Genomic DNA, 21,939 nt, shown 5'->3' with positions numbered 1-21,939 from the left:
TTGTTGAAATTATTCACATTTCCAACATTTACCAAGGGAAATGAGCCTCTTCACCTATGCAAGATTGCAACTTCTTAGGGTAGTTCAAGTGAAAAATGGGAGTTAAGACTAAATACTCTCAGCTACACTTTCCTGGACGAGAACTCTGCTGCTTGTGTACCGTGATGTTACAAAAAGGAGTGTGTTCTTAAATTGATACAGTTCATCAATGACGGAGGGCCACTGAATAGAGGATTATTTGTACAAACCTGCAGAATTGGAGACTGAAATTTGCAACAAAATGAAAGTGGGGAAAGGCATGCTCATCAGTAAAGCAAAATTTCACCAAAGAAATGACCTGAGAAAGAAAGGATGATGCTAATTTCTAATGGGAGTCTGCTCTGGAGTTGGTAAGTAGAATACGTCAGCTAACTATTTTTGTAACTATAAATTAATAGGGTTTTAGTTGTAAAATCTCCACAACAAAATCACTTTTTTGTGCTGTAAGCAAATAAAGTAGTGACTGTCATCTTTAATATTGTGGATAGCTTGAAATATCTTAAATTCACATGTGAACTTTTTATATCCCTGCAGGTGAATCCACCATGTGCTGCTGAATTATTGCATAAGGCAGAACCATTTGTACAAACAAGCAAGATATAGGTACAGAAATAGTGATTCATCTGACTAAGGAGAAGGAACAACAAGTCACAGCATCCAGGATTCATGTAGATAACAACTTTACTGTTAAGAACATGATAATTTTAACTGTGTGAAGGGCTTCCAAAAGCCTCCTTTGGATTGAACAAATACCAGCTAGAAGGTCTACCATAGAAGATCTAGGGACATAATAGCTACAATTGACACCCTCCACCTCATACACAAGACATATATCTGCTGTGAGAAATTGCCCAGTTCTGGTTTACCTAGAGACTACACAGATACATCGGTGCTGTGATTGAATGTTGTCATATGCACTTGGATTGCCATTCAGTTGACAAGTACAGTAGCCTAGTGATTACGATACTGGATTAACAACCAAAGGATGGGAATTCATATCCTGCTATCTCAGAAAACAACCTACAATAAAAGCAAAGTACTGCAGATGCTGGAAATCTGAAATAAAAACAGAAAGTGCTGGAAATACTCAGCAGGTCAGGCAGAACTGATGAAAGGTGTCAGACCTGAAACGTTAATTCTGCTTCTCTGCACAGATGCTGCCTGACCTGCTGAGTGTTTCCAGCACTTTCTGTTTTTATTTCAGAAAACAACCTGCTGGATTTTGATAAAAATCCTAATCGGTTCACTAATACCCTTCAGGAAATGGAACCCACCAATGCCTACCTGGTCTGGTCTACATTGTGGTTGACATTTATTACCCACAGGGCAACCAGGGATATGAGCATGCGAATTAGGAGCAGGAGTAGGCCACTCGGCCCCTTGAGCCTGCTCCGCCATTCAATAAGTTCATGGCTGAACTGATTACTCCATATTTCCACCTACCCCCGATAACCTTCCACCCGCTTGCTTATCAAGAATCTATCTACCTCTGCCTTAAAAATATTCAAAGACTCTGATTCCACCGCCTTCTGAGGAAGAGAATTCAAAAGACTTACGATCCTCTGAGAGAAAAACTTCTCCTCATCTCTGTCATAAATGGGCAACCCCTTATTTTTAAACAGTGACCCCTAGATCTAGATTCTCTGACAAGGGGAAACATCCTTTCCACATCCACCTTGCCAAGACCCCTCAGGATCTTGTATGTTTCAATCAAGTCTACTTGAAATGCCATAGCATACAAGGCCACGAGCCAAGTGCGGGAAAATGGGATTAGGTTGGACAGGTGCTTGATGGTCGGCGCAGGCGCGTTGGGCCGAAGGGCCTGTTTCTGTGCTGTAAAACTCTATGACTCTATGACTCTGAGTCGCTTCTTACTCTTCTAAATTCCAGCAGATGAGCAATAAATACTGTCTTGACAGCATTGCCCAAGTCACAAAACCAATTTGAAAAAAACTGCACCATATTGGAATAAACCAGCTGGTTTCCCCCACAGAACTTATCACATTATCTTTCAGAGGTCCTTTAAGTCCTTTGAAGGCCAGTTAATGAGGTGTGGTTTCAGTAGCAATTTAATTTGTGTGGTCTTCAGGTTTTCAGGGTCACCTATATATTTATTGTAAAGCAATGTGTCATTAAGCCAGCTACAGGTTTTATTAATGTGTGAAAATAATAAAAACAAACCTGTTTGCCGGGTTCTTTAATTAAATGTGTGTCCGGTGCTGTTTGTTTTCCTTTATGCCAGTCCTTACTTCCTGATTGCATGACATAGTAACAATACCTCCTTCAAAGGTCAAAGATTTGGAAATTTGGTACAGACTCTCTATCCTGTAAATGCTCAGTGTCTTGTGTTTCATCAGTTTATTCATGGAGAAGGTGGCTTGCATTTTGTCACATCACTTATTATGCACAAATATTGCCAATAAAAATTTTCTTTGTGTCTGTTGAAAACTTTGCAAGGATGCAATATAATTCATATAACTTTACTCTGGTTTGGGATTAATCAGTAATTTTGCTATAAGTGCTTACTGGTTTATTATGCAACATGATGTATTGATAAGGTGAAACTACTCATTTTACATAAAATAGAAGACTTGACATCAGGTTCCACATGTACACTGACGACACCCCCAGCTCTACCTCACCACCACCTCTCTCTAACTCTTTGCTGCTTGTATGCTGTCAGACTGCTGGTTCAGAATTCAGTCCCAGATGCACCAGAATTTCTTCCGATTAAACGTTGGGAAGATCTAAGCTATTGTTTTCAGTCCTCACCACACACTTCATTCTTTCGCCACAAATTCCATCTCCCTCCCTAGTTAGTGTCTCAGGCTGAACCACATTGCTTGCAAACTTGGTATCCTATTTGACCCTGAGAATAGCTTCCAAACCCATATCCCCTCCTTTTTTTAAATATTTCTTCATGGGATGTGGGCATTGCTGGCAAGGCCAGCATTTGTTGCGCATCGCTAATTGCCCTTGACTACCGAATGGCTTGTTAGGCCATTTTAGAGGGCAGTTAAGAGTCAATCACATTACTGTGGCTCTGGAATCACATGTAGGCCAGACCAGGTAAGGACGGCAGATTTCCTTCCGTAAAGGACGTTCGTGAACCAGATGGGTTTTTACGATAATTGATAGTTTCATGGCGCTATTACTGATACTAGCTTTCAATTCCAGATTTTTAAAAATTAATTGAATTTATTAATTGAATTTAAATTCCACCAGCTGCTATGGTCAAATTTGAACCTGTGCCCCCAGGGCATTGGCCTGAGCCTCGGGATGACTAGTTCAGTGACATTACCACTATGCCACTGTCTCCCCATTATGACCAGTAGCTTCAACGTCTGGAACCTTCATACTTTTGTTACTTTCAGATGCGTCTATTTCACTGCTCTTCCAGCCAGAATTCAATTTCCATAAACTCATCCAAAACTTTGCTAACTATCCTAACCTACATCAAATTTTGCTCAACCATTAACCCTGTACTCGCTGACCTGCATTGGCTGTTAGTTCACCAGTACCTTGATTTTAAAATTCTCATCCTTTTGTTCAAATTCCTCCATAGTCTCACCCCTCCATGTCTCTAGAACCTCCTACAGCCCTGCAAGAATTCTGCATTCCTCATAACCTGACTTCTTGTCCATCTATCACTCTCTTTAACCCACCATTGGCGATGGTGCTTTCGGCCATCTAGGCCCTAAGCTTTGGAATTCCTCCTCTAAATCTGTGTGCACCTACTCCTTTCAGACCCTCCTTAAAACCTACCTTCATCAATATTTTAGCCACTTGTCTGACGTGTCAATTTTTGTCTAGATAAAGCTCATATGAAGTGCCTTGGAATATTTTACAATGCTCAAGATGCTATATAAATGCAAGTTGTTAATGTTGATAGTATCCACATTCTCAAAACTGGACAGTATTAAAGTCTGGTCTAAAATGAACAGTGAAAAACTAAATAACTGAAAATGGCACCTTAATTAAATTTTATGGATCTGCTGGCTAATAGTTGGCCTAGTTTGTGGTTTTATTCTATTGATGTAGGTGTTTATTGCTATGTTAAAATTATATTAGAAAATGCGACTTCTATTTTCCAATTAGGTCAAGCATTATCCGTAATCAGTCTTTTTTTCTCATTTTTCTCATTGTTAATGTAATGTGTTCTTTTTAATTCACAACACACTGTATGTAATCACGATATAGTAGACAACAATAATGTTGACTAACCTTTCAAATCTAGTCTTGAAATATGAGTTTAGTCTATGCTTACATTTTGTTGTTTCTGTCTGCAGGAGTTTTGAGAACAATTTGAACACGTATAAGTTATTGGCACACAAGAAACCAGAAGGAGAGCAGCCTCCTGTAAGTCCACATTATATTGAGAATCACAGTGGCATAAGAATACCATTTCTAAGGACAACAGTAATTCGGAGCTATGCACAATTATTGGCTTTGTGTTGTAGTGTAATACAGATGATAGTGAGGCAGCAGCCCATTTTATATCTATACCGATTTTCATTTCCAGTGAGCTCAATAGATATATAAGTCGGGAAAAATGTAAAATGAGCTGACAACTTGTTATCATCCATTTTACATCTTAGCACAAAGTCAAGCCTGTTCCACCTGCAATGTTTTGAATTGCGTTAGTAACCAAGTTGGTATTTTTTTGTTTCATTGCTATCTGATAGAATCTCTGAGATGGAGTATGCGAATATGACATGGTTAGAGTTTTCTGTTCAATAGAAACTAGGGAAAAGGCTCAAGGCTTTTTTGTTATTTGTTTGGGGGATGTGGACTTCGCTGTCTAGGCCAGCATTTATTGCCCATCGCTAATTGCCCTTGAGAAGGTGGTGGTGAGCTGCCTTCTTGAACTGCTGCAGTCCTTGGGATGTAGGCACACCAACAGTGCTGTTAGGAAGGCAGTTCCAAGATTTTGACCCAGCGACAGTGAAGGAATGGTGATATAGTTCCAGGCCAGGATGGTGTGTGGCTTGGAGGGGAACGCAGGTGGTGGTGTTCCCATGCATCTGCTGCTAGAGTGGGTCTGCAGCAAGTGTGAGGGAACCAACAAGAGGGAAACACCTACTTGACCTCGTCCTCACCAGTCTACCTGTTGCAGATGCATCTGTCCATGACAGTATTGGCAGGAGCGATCATCGCATAGCCCTTGTGGAAACAAAGTCCTGTCTTCACATTGAGAGTAACCCATCGTGTTGTGTGGCACTACCACCGTACTAAATGGGATAGATTTTGAATAGATCTGGCAGCTCAAAACTGGGCATCCATAAGGCGCTGTGGGTTATCAGCAGCAGCAGAATTATATTCAACCACAATCTGTAAACTCATGACCCGGCATATCCCCCACTCTACCGTTACCATCCAGCCGGGGGATCAACGCTGGTTCAATGAAGAGTGTAGGAGGGCATGCCAGGAGCAGCACCAGGCATACCTCAAAATGAGGTGTCAGCCTGGTGAAGCTAAAAAACAGGACTACATGCATGTTAAACAGTGGAAGCAGCACATGATAGACATGATAGCGATTCCCCCAACCAACGGATCAGATCTAAGCTCTGCAGTCTTGCCACATCCAGTCATGAATGGTGATGGACAAATAAACAACTGAAAGGAGGAGGAGGCTTCACAAATATCCCCATCATCAATGATAGGGGAGCCCAGAACATCAGTGCAAAAGATAAGGCTGAAACATTTGCATCCATCTTCAGCCAGAAGTGCCAAGTGGATGATCCATCTCGGCCTCCTCCTGAGGTCCCCAGCTGTGCCCAAGGGGTGGCATAGTGGCGCAGTGGTTAGCACCGCAGCCTCACAGCTCCGGCAACCTGGGTTCAGTTATGGGTACTGCCTGTGCGGAGTTTGCAAGTTCTCTCTGTGACCGCGTGGGCTTCCGCCGGGTGCTCCGGTTTCCTCCCACAGCCAAAGACTTGCAGGTTGATAGGTAAATTGGCCATTGTAAATTGCCCCTAGTGTAGGTAGATGGTAGGAGAATGGTGGGGATGTGGTAGGGAATATGGGATTAATGTAGGATTAGTATAAATGGGTGGTTGTTGGTTGGCACAGACTCGGTGGGCTGAAGGGCCTGTTTCAGTGCTGTATCTCGAAATAAAATCACAGATGCCAGTCTTCAGCCAATCCGACTCACTCCATGTGATATCAAGAAATGGCTGAAGGCACTGGATACTGCAAAGGCTATGGGCCCTGACAACATTCCGGAAATAGTACTGGAGACTTGTACTCTAGAACTTGCCGCACCCCTAGCAAAGCTATTCCAGTACAGCTACACCACTGGCATCTACCCAACAATGTGGAAAATTGCCCAGCTATGTCCTGTGCACAAAAGCATGACAAATCCAACCCGGCCAATTACTGCCCTATCAGTCTAGTCCTGATTATCAGAAAAGTGATGGAATGGGTCATCAATAGGCCAGACCAAGTAAGGACAGCAGATTTCCTTCCCTAAAGGACATTAGTGAACCAGATGAGTTTTTACAACGATAGACAATGGTTTCATGGTCACCACTAGACTATCTTTTTTAATTCCAGATTTATTTTTAATTCAAGTTCTATTTGCCGTGGTGGGATACAAACCCAAGTCCCCAGAGCATTATCCTGGGGCTTTGGGTTACTAATCCAGTGACATTACCACTTCGCCACCGCCTCCCAGTGTTTGAGGGGAAAGTGAAGCTGTGAATATTGGGTATGAATGTGATTGATAGAGATTGTTGCTAGGTGAGTGATGAGGATGTGGGGTACTGAGCAGTGTGTGAGGCTAGCAGTGCAGTTGGTAGATATGGCATTGGAAGATACATTCACTGATCTTGACTACTCGTGTGAGGTCATTGAACTTTTTGCTGCACTGCATCCAGGTCCTCCAGACTAGACTCCTGGCATTGTCCGTGACTGCAATCTGATCCTCCTGCCTTTGCAATGTTTGTCTGGAGTAACTCCTGCCCTTCTTTGGATAGTTGGCATCTCTCCTCCTTTCCACCTCCTGCACCATGGCCTCCAGTGCTGTTGGAACATCTCGGAGCCGGCTGTCTGCAATGTTGTGGCATTATTGATCATTTCCCATGCCCAAATCCCTTTTACAATGACTTCCAGCACCTGTTCCATCTATGATGTACCTCCCCTTTAAGAGAAGCAGGAAAGCTTTACGTAGTGCAGGCTACCTTTAAGTGATGTTAGCCGTTCACAATTTTAAAGTTTATTTCCAGAGGCTTAGAATTGGAAAGTAGTTATGCTAAATTTGTATTGAACCTTGGTAAGATTACCCCGTGAGTACTGCATGCAATTCTGGTTGACATATAATAAAACGATACAGAGGCACAGGAGAGAGTCCAAAAAAGATTTCGAAGGATGGTACCAGAAGTGAGAAATGTGGAGCTATACCTCTTAGGATCAGTTGAATAGGCTGGGTCTTTTTTTTCTTGAAAAGAGAAGTCTGATGGGTGACCTAATAGAGGTCTTTAAAATTATAAAAGATTTTGATAGAAGATAAGAACATTAGAAATAGGGGAAAATGTAGGCCATATGGCCCATTGAGCCTGCTCCGCCATTCAGTATGATCATGGTTGATGTAGACACAGATGGCTGGATTTTATGGCCTCAACTCCTGAGACGGGGTCGGTGCGGGTGGGGTGGGGGGGGGGAGGGCCCGTCACAAGTGATTTCGCCGGGGGGCAGGATTGGCCGCCGACGGCCTATCCACCCAGAGGCCAATTGAGGCCCTTGAGAGGCCTATTACCGGCCACTTAAGAGACTCTTCCCTCTGCCACTGGGATTTAAGGAGCAGCATGTGGGGGGCCTCCGCCATGTGGGGAGGTCACCCAGTAATACAAGGCATCCACCCTGTGGGTTTGGGCGGGGTCGCTCCTCAGTGGCCAAACTGCCAGGAAAAACTCCACCTCCCTGGACCCTCCCCCCCGCCTCCGCCTGCACTTAACGCCCACCCTTCCACCACTCACCCCCCCACCCCGCCAGGGCCTTCTGGACTGGCCCTCGTGACCCTGCTTCACTTACCTGAGATCCAGGTCTCCAGCGCTGGGCTTGGGTCCAAGGCCTCTGCAGTACCAGCAGTGGCCACCGCTCTCAGTGGTGCTGCTGATACCACTGAGCTGCCGGCACTCTGATTGGCCAGCATTTCTTCGAGGCGGGATCCCCATCTTTAAAGGGACAGGGATTCTGCCGCTGGCCACTTACGTGCCGGCACAACGCAAGATCGCACCAGGGTGGTGGTAGGGGAGACTCAAAGTCCGAGGCAGAGTTCCCCCTGTCTTTTCGTCCTGCCACCACAAAATTCAGCCCAGAGTGTTCAGACAAAGAAATTCAATAGAGTATTCAGAAGAAAATTCTTTACTTACAGAGTAGTTAGAATGTGAAACTTGCTACCACAAGATGTAATTGAGGAAAATGGCTTTGATGCATTTAAGGGGAAGTTAGATAACCACATGAGGGGGAAAGGAATTGTAAGAAATAGCACCTTTAGGAATATTATAGTTATTATAGAATTAGTCGGCATGGTATTGTAATTGTTGGCAGAAAGCTGTTTATTTTCTCTCTCCCTCTCAGGAAGAGACAGAGAAACAGTTTTTAGCAGTCAGGGACATAACTGGTGCAAACAAAGACAAGGGCCAAGGAGTATTGCATTCCCAAAGGGACCATATAGAACCAATGGACACTATAGACATTCCTAAGCCAATGGGAGGGAGTCCTATGGAGCTATGTACCCTCTTATCTATACAAGGGCAGGAGTTAACAAACGACGCCCAGCATGCCATAAGCCATAAACTGACCTTGAGCCAGAGTGTTGGATGGGGGAGGTTACACCTTTGGTACCTATCCTCTGGTCATTGGCCAAATTGGATCAAACAAGTGATTGAGATAAGTTAAACGGCCAGTCTGTACAAACAAAGTGTATAAACGCATGCTGGTAGTAAAGGGTCAGTTCTCGTCAGGTGAAGAAGACTGGGAAAGAACCTCCTGACACCTTGGACAGCTCAAGAAGACAAAGAACAAAGAGGAGAAGACTGTGAACAGAACAGACAAGAGACTACCACCTCCAGCTGCAGAAATCAGCTTCATTTGCCTGTTCACTATCTGGGATCGGTAAACTGTTCTCACCTGTCACGGTCGTGTGCTTTATCTGTCTGTTTAACCTATACATTATATTTAAGTGCGTCACGATTCATGAGGCACGCTGGAAGATTCTGTTGAAGTATGGATGTCCTCCAAAATTCATCACCATCCTTCACCTGCTTCATGATGATAACCTTAGCAACAGATCCATTCCAGACCCCTTTGAGATTCAGACAGGAGTTAAACAAGGTTGTGTCATCGCCCCAACTCTTTTTTTGATCTTCCTGGTAGCCATGTTCCATCTGATTGGAGACGAGCTCCCTGCTGGAGTGTAACTTATTTATTGAATGGATGATAAACTATTTACTCTCAGGCGACTCCAATCAAAAACTAGGACCACCCCGACTTCAGTCATTGAGCTGCAATACACTGATGATGCTGCAGTAAGTGCTGTGTCGGAAAGGGATCTTCAGAGAATCGTCGATGTATTTATACATTGAGGCATATGAGAAGATGGGACTTACACTCAACATTCAGAAGACTGAAATCCTCCATCAGCTTATGGAATAGAAGGATATATTGATAGGGTTGGATGAAGAAGAGTGGGGGGAGGCTCCTGTGGAGCACCTGCCTGGACCTGTTGGGCCAAATGGCCTGTTTTTGTGCTGTACATACTTTGTAATATTTTATGATGGTTTTCTGAAACTGAAAAATGTGTGATGGATATGGGTCTTCTAAAAGTGCTGGAATAGATTGTCACGTTGTATAGTGTCCTGTGCGTCAAAACTGAATCTCCAACCTAATCTCCTTTCTTCCATCTCCTTTTACCCACAGAGCAACTTCAATGTGGCAATCCTTAATGTGGGCGCCCCAGCGGCTGGTATAAATGCAGCTGTTCGTTCTGCAGTGAGAACTGGCATCTCCCTAGGTCACAGAATGTTGGCAGTAGCTGATGGGTTTGATGGATTTCTACAGGGGCAGGTGAATTACCTAATTGTCTAAAACAATTTTAAAAATCCACATGAAAATAAAGTCTAGCCTTGCGTGCATTCCAAAGAAAAGGGAATGAATTACACTGGTTTGTGGTATCTCTCATTTTTGGGCAAGTTTGTAGACTTGTAACTATGCAAGAGAAGGTTTGGAACTATCTTAGGTATATACCTAAGTCAGCTCCAGTGACTATATTTTCAAAATATTGGGCTGGATTTTACTGGATGTCGGGCTCCATGGTGTTGGGGGGGCCAGAAGATGGTTCCGACACAGGTCCGCCACGGAGGCCAACGTCGGGAGGGCCCAGCCTGATCCTCACGGCGGCAGTGAGGCTCCATGGCGGCCCCCTACCCTGCCGCTGGGCAACAGGAACTGAATCTAAATATTTAAATCAAGGAGATGAATACATTGAAAAAGACTTACCAGCAATCTTCCGAGCCCGCTGCTTTCTTCGGAGCGGTGGCCGGCACTCCCATGCTTTCAGTTCCCTGTCTGGGGCAAGCAGACGTGACACTGGTGGGAAGTTAAGATTTTCAGTGTGGGGCGTGGGTGGGGGGGATGGGGTCAAAAAAAAGTAATGAGTGTAGGGGATGGTGGGAAGGGGTGAACTTTAAACTTCGTGCTGTCTGGTGGGGAAAGGTCAGATTTGACAGTTAAGTGTTTTGGGAAGGAGAGGGCAAATCGTTTATGTAATTATTATTGGAGGGGTGGGAAAAGGGCATTAGAATTTTATTTAATAAACTTTGGGGGGGGTGTATCTTTTAAAGTTTAAATTGGGCAGCAGGGCTGGCTGTCCTTTAAAAGTGGCGACAGCACCTGTGCACAGGCAGTTGAAGCCATTGCCGGCAATGGACAGCCCGCTCTCTCCACGTGATTGGGGTGGGGTGGCCTGCCCCAGCTATTTAAATAAGCCACCACGCAGGCAGTCGCAGCGGCTCTGCGGCATGTGGCCTGCACGTGCGGGCTGTCATTTTTTCTGCCTGCTGCCGCTCTGAAAATCCATTCCATCATGTGAAAATATCTATAACAGAAGATGCTGCTTGTTCAATCATAAACTGATTGTAATACCTTGTTTAAGGTATTAAAACAACCTTCATACATTTATAAGGTTGAATTAAGCACCCCCTAATATATTTTGAGGGCATATGTATGAGTCTCACTTTTATAGAATCAAACTTCAACATTGCCTGATACCTTATGGGTGCAGTGCTGCATTGCAACGTGGTAAGCTGACTGCATAATCATTTCAAAAGCCACATTAACACCCATACGCCTTTACGCCTTTGAGGTCTGGTTCTCCACCTTCAAACCACTTGTTCCTTTATTTGAGCACTGTATAAATTAACTCTAATGTGGAATGTGCACAGTAGCAATCAAACTAAAATGAACTATTGATGCAGTTATGATTGGGTATATATTCAAATGTTTTATCAGTGGTTATAATGCTTCTTGATCATCCGATATCCACAAAGGCATAGTTTTCTGGGTCACAGATGAAACTACCTCATTTCTCGGACGAGTTGCAATTGATCAGTTAGAAACATAGAAAATAGGAGCAGGAGTAGGCCATTCGGTCCTTCGAGCCTGCTCCGCCATTCATTATGATCATGGCTGATCATCCAACTCAGTAACCTGTTCCCGCTTTTGCCCCATATCCTTTGATCCCTTTTGCCCCAAGAGCTATATCTAACTCTTTCTTGAAAATGTACAATGTTTTGGCCTCAACTGTTTTCTGTGGTAGCGAATTCCACAGGCTCACCACTCTCTGGGTGAAGAAATTTCTCCTCATCTTGCCCTGAAAGGTTTACCCCGTATCCTTAGACTGTGATGCCTGGTTCTGGACTCCCCCACCATCGGGAACATCGTTCCTGCATCTACCCTGTCAAGTCCTGTTAGAATTTTATAGGTTTCTATGAGATCCCCCCTCACTCTTCTGAAGTCCAGCGAATATAATCCTAACCGACTCAATCTCTCCACATACGTCAGTCCCACCATCCCACGAATCAGTCTGGTAAAAATTTGCTGCATTCCCTCTATAGCAAGAACATCCTTCCTCAGATAAGGAGACCAAAACTGCACACAGTATTCCAGGTGTGGCCTTACCAAGGCCCTGTATAATTGCAGCAAGACATCCCTGCTCCTGTACTCAAATCCTCTCGCTATGAAGGTCAACATACCATTTGCCTTTTTTACTGCCTGTTGCACCTGCATGCTTACCTTCAGCGACTGGTGTATGAGAACACCCAGGTCACTTTGCATATTCCCATTTCTCAGTTTATAGCCGTTCAGATAATATTCTGCCTTCCTGTTTTTGCTACCAAAGTGGATAACCTCACATTTATCCATATTATACTGCATCTGCCATGCATTTGCCCACTCACTCAACCTGTCCAAATCACCCTGAAGCCTCTCTGCATCCTCCACACAACTCACCCTCCCACCCAGTTTTGTGGCATCTACAAATTTGGAGATGTTACATTTAGTTCCCTCATCAAAAGCATTAATATATATTGTGAATAGCTGGGGTCCTAGCACCGATCCCTGCGGTAGCCCACTAGTCACTGTCTGCCATTCAGAAAAAGACCCATTTATCCCTACTCTTTGTTTCCTGTCTGCCAACCAATTTTCTATCCAATACACTACCCCCAATCCCATGCGCTTTAATTTTACACACTAATCTCTTATGTGAGACTTTGTCGAAAGCCTTCTGAAAGTCCAAATAAACCACATCCTCCAGCTCCCCCACATCACCTCTACTAGTTACATCCTCGAAGAATTCTAGTAGATTTGTCAAGCATGATTTCCCTTTGGTAAATCCATGCTGACTCTGTCTGATTCTACCACTGTTCTCCAAGTGCTCTGCTATAGAATCTTTGATAATGGACTCTAGAATTTTCCCCACAACCGACGTCAGGTTGACTGGTCTATAATTCCCTGTTTTCTCTCTCCCTCCCTTTTTAAATAGTGGGGTTACATTAGCTACCCTCCAATCTGTAGGAACTGTTCCAGAGTCTATAGCATCTTGGAAGATGACCACCAATGCATCCACTATTTCTAGGGCCACTTCCTCAAGTACTGTGGGATGTAGATTATCAGGTCCTGGGGATTTATCGGCCTTCAATTCCATCAATTTCCGCAACACCATTTCTCTACTAATACTGATTTCCTTCAGTTCCTCACTCTCATTAAACCCTGTGTTCTCCAACATTTCTAGTATAATATTTGTGTCCACCTTTGTGAAGACAGAACCAAAGTATGCATTTAGATGGTCAGCCATTTCTTTGTTCCCCATAATAAATTCCCCTGTTTCTGACTGTAAGGGACCTACATTTGCCTTCACCAATCTTTTTCTGTTCACATATCTATAGAAACTTTTACAGTCAGTTTTTATATTCCCCGCAAGCTTACTCTCGTACTCTATTTTCCCCTTCTTAATCCATCCCTTGGTCCTCCTTTGCTGAATTCTAAACTGTTCCCAATCCTCAGGTCTGTTTTTTCTGGCAAATTTGAATGCCTCTTCCTTGGATCTAATGCTATCTCTCATTTCCCTTGTAAGCCATGACTTGACTACCTTTCCCATTTTACTTTTGTGCCAGACAGGGATAAGCAACTGTTGCAGTTCATCCATGCGCTTTTTGAATGTTCGCCATTGCCTATCCACCGTCATCCCTTTACGTAATGTTTCCCAATCCATAGTGCCTCATACCTTCGGTAGTTTCCTTTATTAAGATTCAGGACCCTAGTCTCAGAATCAACTACGTCACTCTCCATCTTGATGAAGAATTCTATCATAATATGGTCGCTCATCCCCAAGGGATCTCGCACAACTAGATGGTCAGTTATTCCCCTCTCATTACACAATACCCAGTCTAGGATGGCCTGTTCTCTTGTTGGTTCCTCAACGTATTGGTCCAGAAAACCATCCCGTATACACTTCATGAATTCCTCCTCTACGGTATTGTGACTAATTTGATATGTCCAATCTATATGTAGATTAAATTCACCCATAATTACAGATCTTCCTTTACCGCATGCATCTCTAATTTCCTGTTTAATGCCATTCCCATCATCACCACTACAGTTTGGGGGTCTATGTACAACCCACACTAACGTTTTTTGCCCCTTAGTGTTTCTCAGCTCTACCCATACAGATTCCACATCGTCAGAGCTAATATCCTTCCTCACTATTGCGTTAATTTTCTCTTTAACCAGCAATGCAACTTCCATCGCCTTTTACTTTTTGTCTGTCCTTCCTAAATACTGAATACCCCTGGATGTTGATTTTCCATCTCTGGTCACCCTGCAGCCATGTCTCCGTAATCTGACTATATCATACCCGTTTACATCTATTTGCGCGATTAATTCGTCCACTTTATTGTGAATGCTCCTCGCATTAAGGCACAAAGCCTTAAGGCTTGTCTTTTTAACATTACTTGTCCCCTTCCCACTATTTTTCACTGTGGCCCTGTTTGATTCTGGCCCTTGATTTCTCTGCCTATCACTTTTCTTATTCCCCTTTGTGTCTTTTGTTTTTGTCTTTGATCCCCCCCTCCTCTGACTCCTTGAAAAGGTTCCCATCCCCCTGCCATTTTAGCTTACACCCTCCCCAACCACTCTAGCAAATACTCCCCCGAGGACATCAGTCCCGGTCCTGCCCAGGTGTAACCCGTCCAGTTTGTACTGGTCCCACCTCCCCCAGAACCAGTCCCAATGTCTCAGGAAGCTAAAACCCTCCCCCTCACGCCATCTCTTCAGCCACGTATTCATCTGATATATCCTGCTATTTCTACTCTTGACTAGCACGTGGCACTGGTACAAATCCTGAGATCACTACCTTTGAGGTCCTACTTTTCAACTTACTTCCTAGCTCCCTATATTTTGCTTTTAGGACCTCATCCTTTTTTTTTAACTTTGCCATTAGTACCGATGTGTACCACAACCATTCCCCTTCAGAATGTCCTGTAACTGCTCTGAGACATCCTTGACCCTAGCACCAGGGAGGCAACATACCATCCTGGAGTCTCGTTTGCGGCCACATCTATCTATTCCCCTTACAGTTGAATCCCCATAACTATTGCATTCGCACACTTTTTACTCCTCCCCTGTGCAGCAGAACCAAACGTGGTGCAACCAATTGGGCTGTTGCTGCTTTCCCCTGAGAGGCCATTCCCCCCAACAGTATCCAAAGCAGTATATCTGTTTTGCAGGGGAATAGCCACAGGAGATTCCTGCACTGCCTGCCTAGTCCTCTTGCTCTGCCTGGTGGTCACCCATTCCCTTCCTGCCAGTGGCGTCTGAGCCTGCGGAATAGCCACAGGAGATTCCTGCACTGCCTGCCTAGTCCTCTTGCTCTGCCTGGTGGTCACCCATTCCCTTCCTGCCTGTGGCGTCTGAGCCTGCGGTGTGACCACCTCTCTATACGTGCTATCCACGATACTCACTGCCTCGCGGATGCTCCACAGTGTCCCCAGCTGCCGCTCCAGCTCTGAAACCCGCGCTTCCAGGAGCTGCAGCTGGAGTCACTTCCTGCTCACATGCTAGTCCGGGCACTGGAATTGTTCCCGGCTTCCCACTTAGAGCACGAGGAGCACACCACGGCTTTGAGCTCTCCTGCCATGACTTAACCCTTTAAATTAAACCTTTTGGAAGATGCTTAATATTAAATAATATCAATTACTCTAGGGCCCTTCTTCCCTGATCCTCTTTACTACAGAACTCCCTAAAAAACACTACTTACTATACATGAAAATAAACTGTAGACCTTTCTTACCTTAGTTACTAAGCCAGCTACCAACCAATCACCTTGCAGCTTTCTTGTGATGTCAATGTTGACTTTTTTTTTCAAACTCCGGCATGCCTGGACTGCTCTCACACAGTTCCGCTGCGCTCCGCTCCCGGAAGGTAAGAGACTGGGCCTCGATCCTCGGGTTCGATTTATAGGTTCTCGGTGTTCTCTCCACAGATCCACTCTGCTCCTCTCCGCCCCTGATTTTACTCTATCATCAGATTGATGTCTAAACAGCAGAAGTTTAGATCCATAAAAGGTGCTGAAAATATAAAGTACTGGAGCAATCCACATCATCAGTTGCATTATTGATAACTAATAGTAACACTTGTATCCTGGCAATGTCATAATGAGTTGATTTAAATTAATACTTTATACTGAATATTAAGATGTCACTTCGTGACTGCAACTTAGTTTATTTTCCCGCAGTTAGAACACTTAAAATTGGCCATTTTAGGGTGAAATATTAATGCAGAACGTTAGAGACGTGAGGTGCTTTGTCTTGAAACGGTGGGGAATAAGTTTACACGCACAGTGCTGATGTCAGCTACTTATTAGAGGAACAATCGTCTGACTCTGCTACTTCTGTGCATCCCCTAGAAGCTATTTTCAAAGTAGCATCAGTATTGCGTAGGACCTGGCTGCCCCATAATCTTGAGGTGGCGAGAAAAAGGTCAGAAGAAATTTGAGATGAATAATGCCTTAAATTGAAAACAGTTTGATGTCCATTGCTTTAGATTAGCTGAAAGTGATGACAAGCATTTACTCTTTACTAACTGAATGTGAATGTATCCACATGCAGGTGCATATGGCCAAATGAGAGGCATCTATACAGAGAAAACATTTCACCTAAAGTGTTAAATGATGACACACACATGCATATGTATGTATATATAGAATGATAGAATGGTTTCAGCACAGAAGGAGGCCATTCAGCCTGTCATGTCTGTGCCAGCTCTCTGCAACAGCAACTCAGTTTGTCCCCTTCCCCCCCTGCCTTTTCCCTGTAGCCCTGCAATTTTTTTCCCTTCAGATATATGGTGTGTCAGCTTAATGTTAATGAATCTCAGTTATAGTGTTAGTAGAGATCCTTTAATCCCGACCAATTTTTTTTCATATGTACAGCAATAAATCATTCACTGCAGCCTTTTTACATACTTTGAAAATATAGTTATATAATTAAACAGAGGAAACTTCTGTCATATTTCATGTTTAGCCTGATCATTCTGCATTTTTATACCCCCTACCAGAGAGGCTGATGTGTGATTGAAAGTCAAATTGGGCCAGGAAGCTGAATTGAATTGTATTTAATATACCTTGTGTCATGAGTTGATAATCGATTGGGAGTTAACACCAAGAGAGTAGGCTTAAAGCGATGCTGTTCTGATTGGCTGGATGTGACTAGTGGTGTTCCTAGGCATCTGTACTGGAGTCTAAAGTTTTAACCATATATATATCAATGATATGGATGAAGAAATAGAGTTGTTATATTCAAATATGCAGATCATGCTAGGTTAGGAGATGCTCTAGGCTGTGCAGATAGGAGCAGAAATTTACAGTTTAGCTTGTGGGGTGGGGTGCAGGGTTGGGGGTGACAGTGGAATGAGCGTCAGTGTTCGGGGAGCAGTGAAGTTGGAATGCTTTGGAGTCAGGAGAGCGCTGCTGCTCCTCCTGGTTTCACAGCAACGCTGCGTTAAAATTTACCTTTTGTTGGCTGTCACCCAGCAACCAATAAAGAATTCTGCTCTGCAGCATCAAATTTTGGCAAGGGTGTCGAAAACAGGCTTTAGACCCTTTATTTGCAAATCTAAGGAGCCTACTGCGTGTTTTGGATGCCCTTTGGGCATTGGAACTTCAGTACCCAAAATTGGCCTTTGCGGTCATTTTACGCCTGTAAAATGAATCCAATGAGGTCCACTTTTTACCCCCTGTGAATTCAAAATTCCACTTTGGCAAGTTATGAAATGGAGTTGAATAAATTTGTTAATTTGAGGACTGACACCCAAATTAAAATTGCCAGATTATTATAAAGTCCCAATAGATTTACCAAGGTCGTTCAGTGAAGGAACCTGCCACCTATGCTCAGTCTGGCATCGCTGTGACGTGAGTTACATATTGTTTTTGACTTTTAATACCCTTTGAGTCACTAGGGATGGGAAATAAATACTCCTGTTGCAGGGTTACCCACATTCCAAGAGCAAAGAAAAAGTAACATGCCGCTGAGCACAAATTAATACTGAATTGGCAGATTCGCTTACAAAGCTGTAAGGTTACCTGGTACAAGAGTGGAAGTTGACATTGATGCAGAATGTGTGTTAATTTGTGGTTGGAGTTAGGATACGTTGTTGGAGTAGAACAAGAGGAAGCTTTACTCTGTATCTAACCATGCTTAACTAAAGTGTTCCAATCCCTGTTACTGATGCCACATATTTTACATGTCACAGTATTGAGAATTTGAATTCAGTACTAGTTTGAACAGGCAGACTGCCATTAGGATACAAATTGCTTCAGGCAAAAAAGGCAGTTTGCCTAAAGAAAACCTAGAAAAGGGCTTCCTGTTCTTTCAACTGATTAGGGAGGCTGAAATAATTTAAGCTTTCACTTTAACATAATCAACATGCTTGTTGTCCAGCAGCTTTCCTCGTAAGCCTTTCCTTTGCTGTGCCATTTTAGATTTGATCTGCTTGACATTGCCACTTAGTTTAATTGAAATGTTGTTATTACGAGTATACTCTGGATTACTTAAATCTGTAAGTGCATCCGTTTATAAAGGTAGATGGCAATAGTAGGAGAAAGGTTTGTGTCTTGCTGTGGTTCTTATTCCGATGTAATGTTTGAGTGGAAGATTTGCCATACAGCTCCACAGCCTATTTAAATCTGACCCTGGATTTCAACCTTGAACCTGTCCTTGACTGTGTCATGGATCAATAACCATTTCCTAAAGAACAGTTGACTATTTTAAGTCAATTACTTATCATTGAGTGCCTTTGAGTCAGAGTTGGGTTGTTCCATTAATATAAAAGAGAGGTATAGACGGCATGTTTGAAGGGGCCCAAGGCTATAATGACTTGGGGGGGCGCGGCGGTGTTGAAGGGGGAATGTGGGGTGGTGATTGCTGACATCAACAATTGTTGGACAGATTTCAAATTCATAAATTTTTTGAAAGACCCAGTTGTGGCTTAGGTGACCTTCAAATGCAGCACATTATTTAAGTATACTTTCAGGTAGATGTAGAATTGGTTTTTGTAAATTGATTTTCAAGTGGATTACTTCATTACTTTTCAGACTCAAAATGAACCTTACTCTGGGATGGAGCTTGAAAGGTCTGAGTGGCTCATTTGCATATGTAGTGTTGTCACAAGCATGGGACTCCATAACTGTAGCTAGCAGCACTGCCTTAACTGAAACAATGAGTTGAATTTTATTAGCCCTCTAGCAACAGGCAGGGTGGTGCGAGGGTCCATAAAATTGCAAGGCAAGGCAAGGTGGGAGTGCCTGTCACCTTCCGGACTCCGTTCAATTTAATCAGGCGGGGAAGTCTAAGGACGCCATGTGCAGAGGCCGCCCAGTAACTCCAGGCGGCCTCCTCGTGGGCTGGTGAGCATGGGGGATGGGGGGGGGATTGGGGGGGGGGGGGTGCATTCTGCTTGAACAATCTGTGGCCCACGCAAGGTCCCCAGCACCAGAGGCTGCCCCTGTGTCACCACCCAGTCAACTGTCCTCAACAGCCCAACCACCCACACCCTTCGTCAGGACTTGTCTGACTGGTCCCAGTGAGCCTGCCCCCTCTTATCTCCCCTCCAAAGTTCCATGGCTACTCCTGGTTAAGGGTCTGCTGCAGTTCCAGCAGTGGCCACTGCTCCCAGTGGTGGTCTTAAAGGGACGGGGACCCTGGCGCTGGGTGGTTAATTATCCGAGCAGCATAAAATGCAGCGGGGTGGGGGGGGGTCCCCCAATCGGCCGAGACAGGGTTCTCCTCACCTTTTTGACGCTACATCAGGAGCCCGGCTGGCTGCATAAAATTTAGCACAATCTATTATGAAGAGAACTTTGGATGAAGACCTACACATGGAGTTGTTTAATGACCTGATGTACCACAGAATAAGAGAACATATATTGATGCCTGAGATTTCCCACGAGACGAAGCAAGTTTACAAACTCAGTCCAAGTAAATACTGAGCAGAGGCCTGGTGACTTTCTCGTAGGGCAGCTCAGCCTTGGGCCTATTTCATGCAACTGATAACTGGTTTCTAAACAACAGATTGAAGAATGGCAGCAAGTTCCATGCTGTGCCTCGCAACTGGGACAAGAGAGTTTGCAGACGGGAAAACAAAAATAAAGATTAGGAAAAGAAGAAATCAATTTTAAAAGAGGCACGGAATATATTACAATGACTTCTTTTCTCTCCTTCCTTCAGATCAAAGAAATTAAATGGGGCGATGTTGGAGGCTGGACAGGCCAAGGTGGATCCCTATTGGGTACTAAACGGTAAATACAGTGCTAACAGTGGTGTTTATGTATTTAATCTAGAGTGAATAGAAATATAAATCAGTATCCTTAAATGCCATTGTTTGAGAAATAGAGACAGCATGATTGTGATGTGGTTTCAAATGGACTTTTCTATCATTGCAAAGGATCTGTTCAAATCAGTAAATAGTGATGGAAGTTTGAGTCTACTGAATTTTTGCTTTTGCAATTTGGGTGGTCTGTTCACAAATAAAAAGTTCTTGCTTGTAAGAAAATAATTCCTGACCATGCCTGTCCACTGAAATAAGTTTTTATGTTTTCAGTTCACATTAGGGTTTTGTAATTATTGAAGGAAAATATAAAATATTTCTGTACAGTATGACCCTTACTGTCAGGTATGTACAGTTTAGAAGTTGGTGTCAAGTCAGATATGTTTAAATTAATGCAAAAGGAATGCTCATTCTTAATCTGTATTGAAAGACAATGGAGAAGGTTTTCAACTGTTGCCATGACTGTTTCTAACCTGAAGAGCAGACTACAGAGGAAAATTGGTGGGGGTGCATGGGCTGATTGTTTCCCTGGTCGAGGAATCTAAAACACGGCAAATGCCCGACAGGACCACGTCAGACCCGAGCCCAACCCAGTCCGAGTCCCTCCAATTTTTCCCGCACCCAACTTGAGCCCGACCCGACCACCAGAATGTTCCCTTTACCCGCCTTGCGACTCCCAATCTTCAGGAAGCTGCAGCATGAACGTGATGACGTCATAGAGACACTCACTCGCTCACTGCGCAGACTCAGAGTTTCCTTCTTTGACGTCCCGGACTCCCAGCTCAGGTAGATTTTTTACTTTTAACACTTACCTGCGATTCTTACCGTGTGTGTCCGACCCGAGCCCGAAGCCAGACCCAGAAGAGCGACCCAACCCTACCCCAACCCGACACGTCATCGGGTCCCGACGGGTTCAGGTCGGGTAGCAGGCCTTGAATACATGTAAGGCTGGGGTAGACAGATTACTGGTGTCTTAGGGAATCAAAGGATATGGTGAGAGGGCGGAAGAGTGAAGTTGAGGCCTAAGATCAGCCAGGATTGTACTGAATGGTGGAGCAGGCTTGATGGGCCATGTGATTTACTCCTGCTCCTATTACTTGTGTCCTTATGTTCTTGGGTGGAGCCTTGACCAATCTTGGATGCCCAAGGCCTGCCTGATACAATTTTGGGCATATAAATGGGTGCATAACCCTCCTCTTTCAGGTGGGAAGCTGTTGCTATATTCAAAACAGTGTTTTACAACATTACAGGACCCTGATGGCATTTTTGAAGTACAAAGGGTGGGTGTACCAAGCAATGAGTGGCCTATATGAGCTTTAAGGTGGCCACAAAAGAAAAGGAACCCAGACCTCTATTTTCTTTTAATTTTTATTTTTATGTATCAAGAAAGACAGAAATTCTCCTCCTAGCTCCAAAAAAATACTCTCAGCCCATGTTTGATGCCTGTATAGGTGAGTCCGGATCCATTAGCTGGAGCTGCAGTCGAGTGCCTGTTTGTCACTTGCCAGTTGCATAGAAACA

General features: G+C 43.9%; 1 protein-coding gene across 2 annotated transcripts in view; it reads left to right on the top strand.

Annotated features, from left to right (window-relative positions):
• LOC137349379 (ATP-dependent 6-phosphofructokinase, platelet type-like) overlaps positions 1-21,939 on the top strand; it is a 154,488-nt gene that overhangs the window by 84,615 nt on the left and 47,934 nt on the right. For both annotated transcript variants that reach the window (XM_068014901.1, XM_068014890.1), the window contains exons 12-14: positions 4,329-4,398; positions 9,961-10,107; positions 20,319-20,389. In XM_068014901.1, the coding sequence (XP_067871002.1) occupies positions 4,329-4,398; positions 9,961-10,107; positions 20,319-20,389 (288 nt within the window). The remainder of the gene's footprint in view (positions 1-4,328; positions 4,399-9,960; positions 10,108-20,318; positions 20,390-21,939) is intronic.

Source organism: Heterodontus francisci, chromosome 2 (assembly GCF_036365525.1).
Source record: "Heterodontus francisci isolate sHetFra1 chromosome 2, sHetFra1.hap1, whole genome shotgun sequence".
NCBI lineage: Eukaryota > Metazoa > Chordata > Chondrichthyes > Heterodontiformes > Heterodontidae > Heterodontus > Heterodontus francisci.
This window is presented reverse-complemented; position numbering and strand designations above follow the sequence as displayed.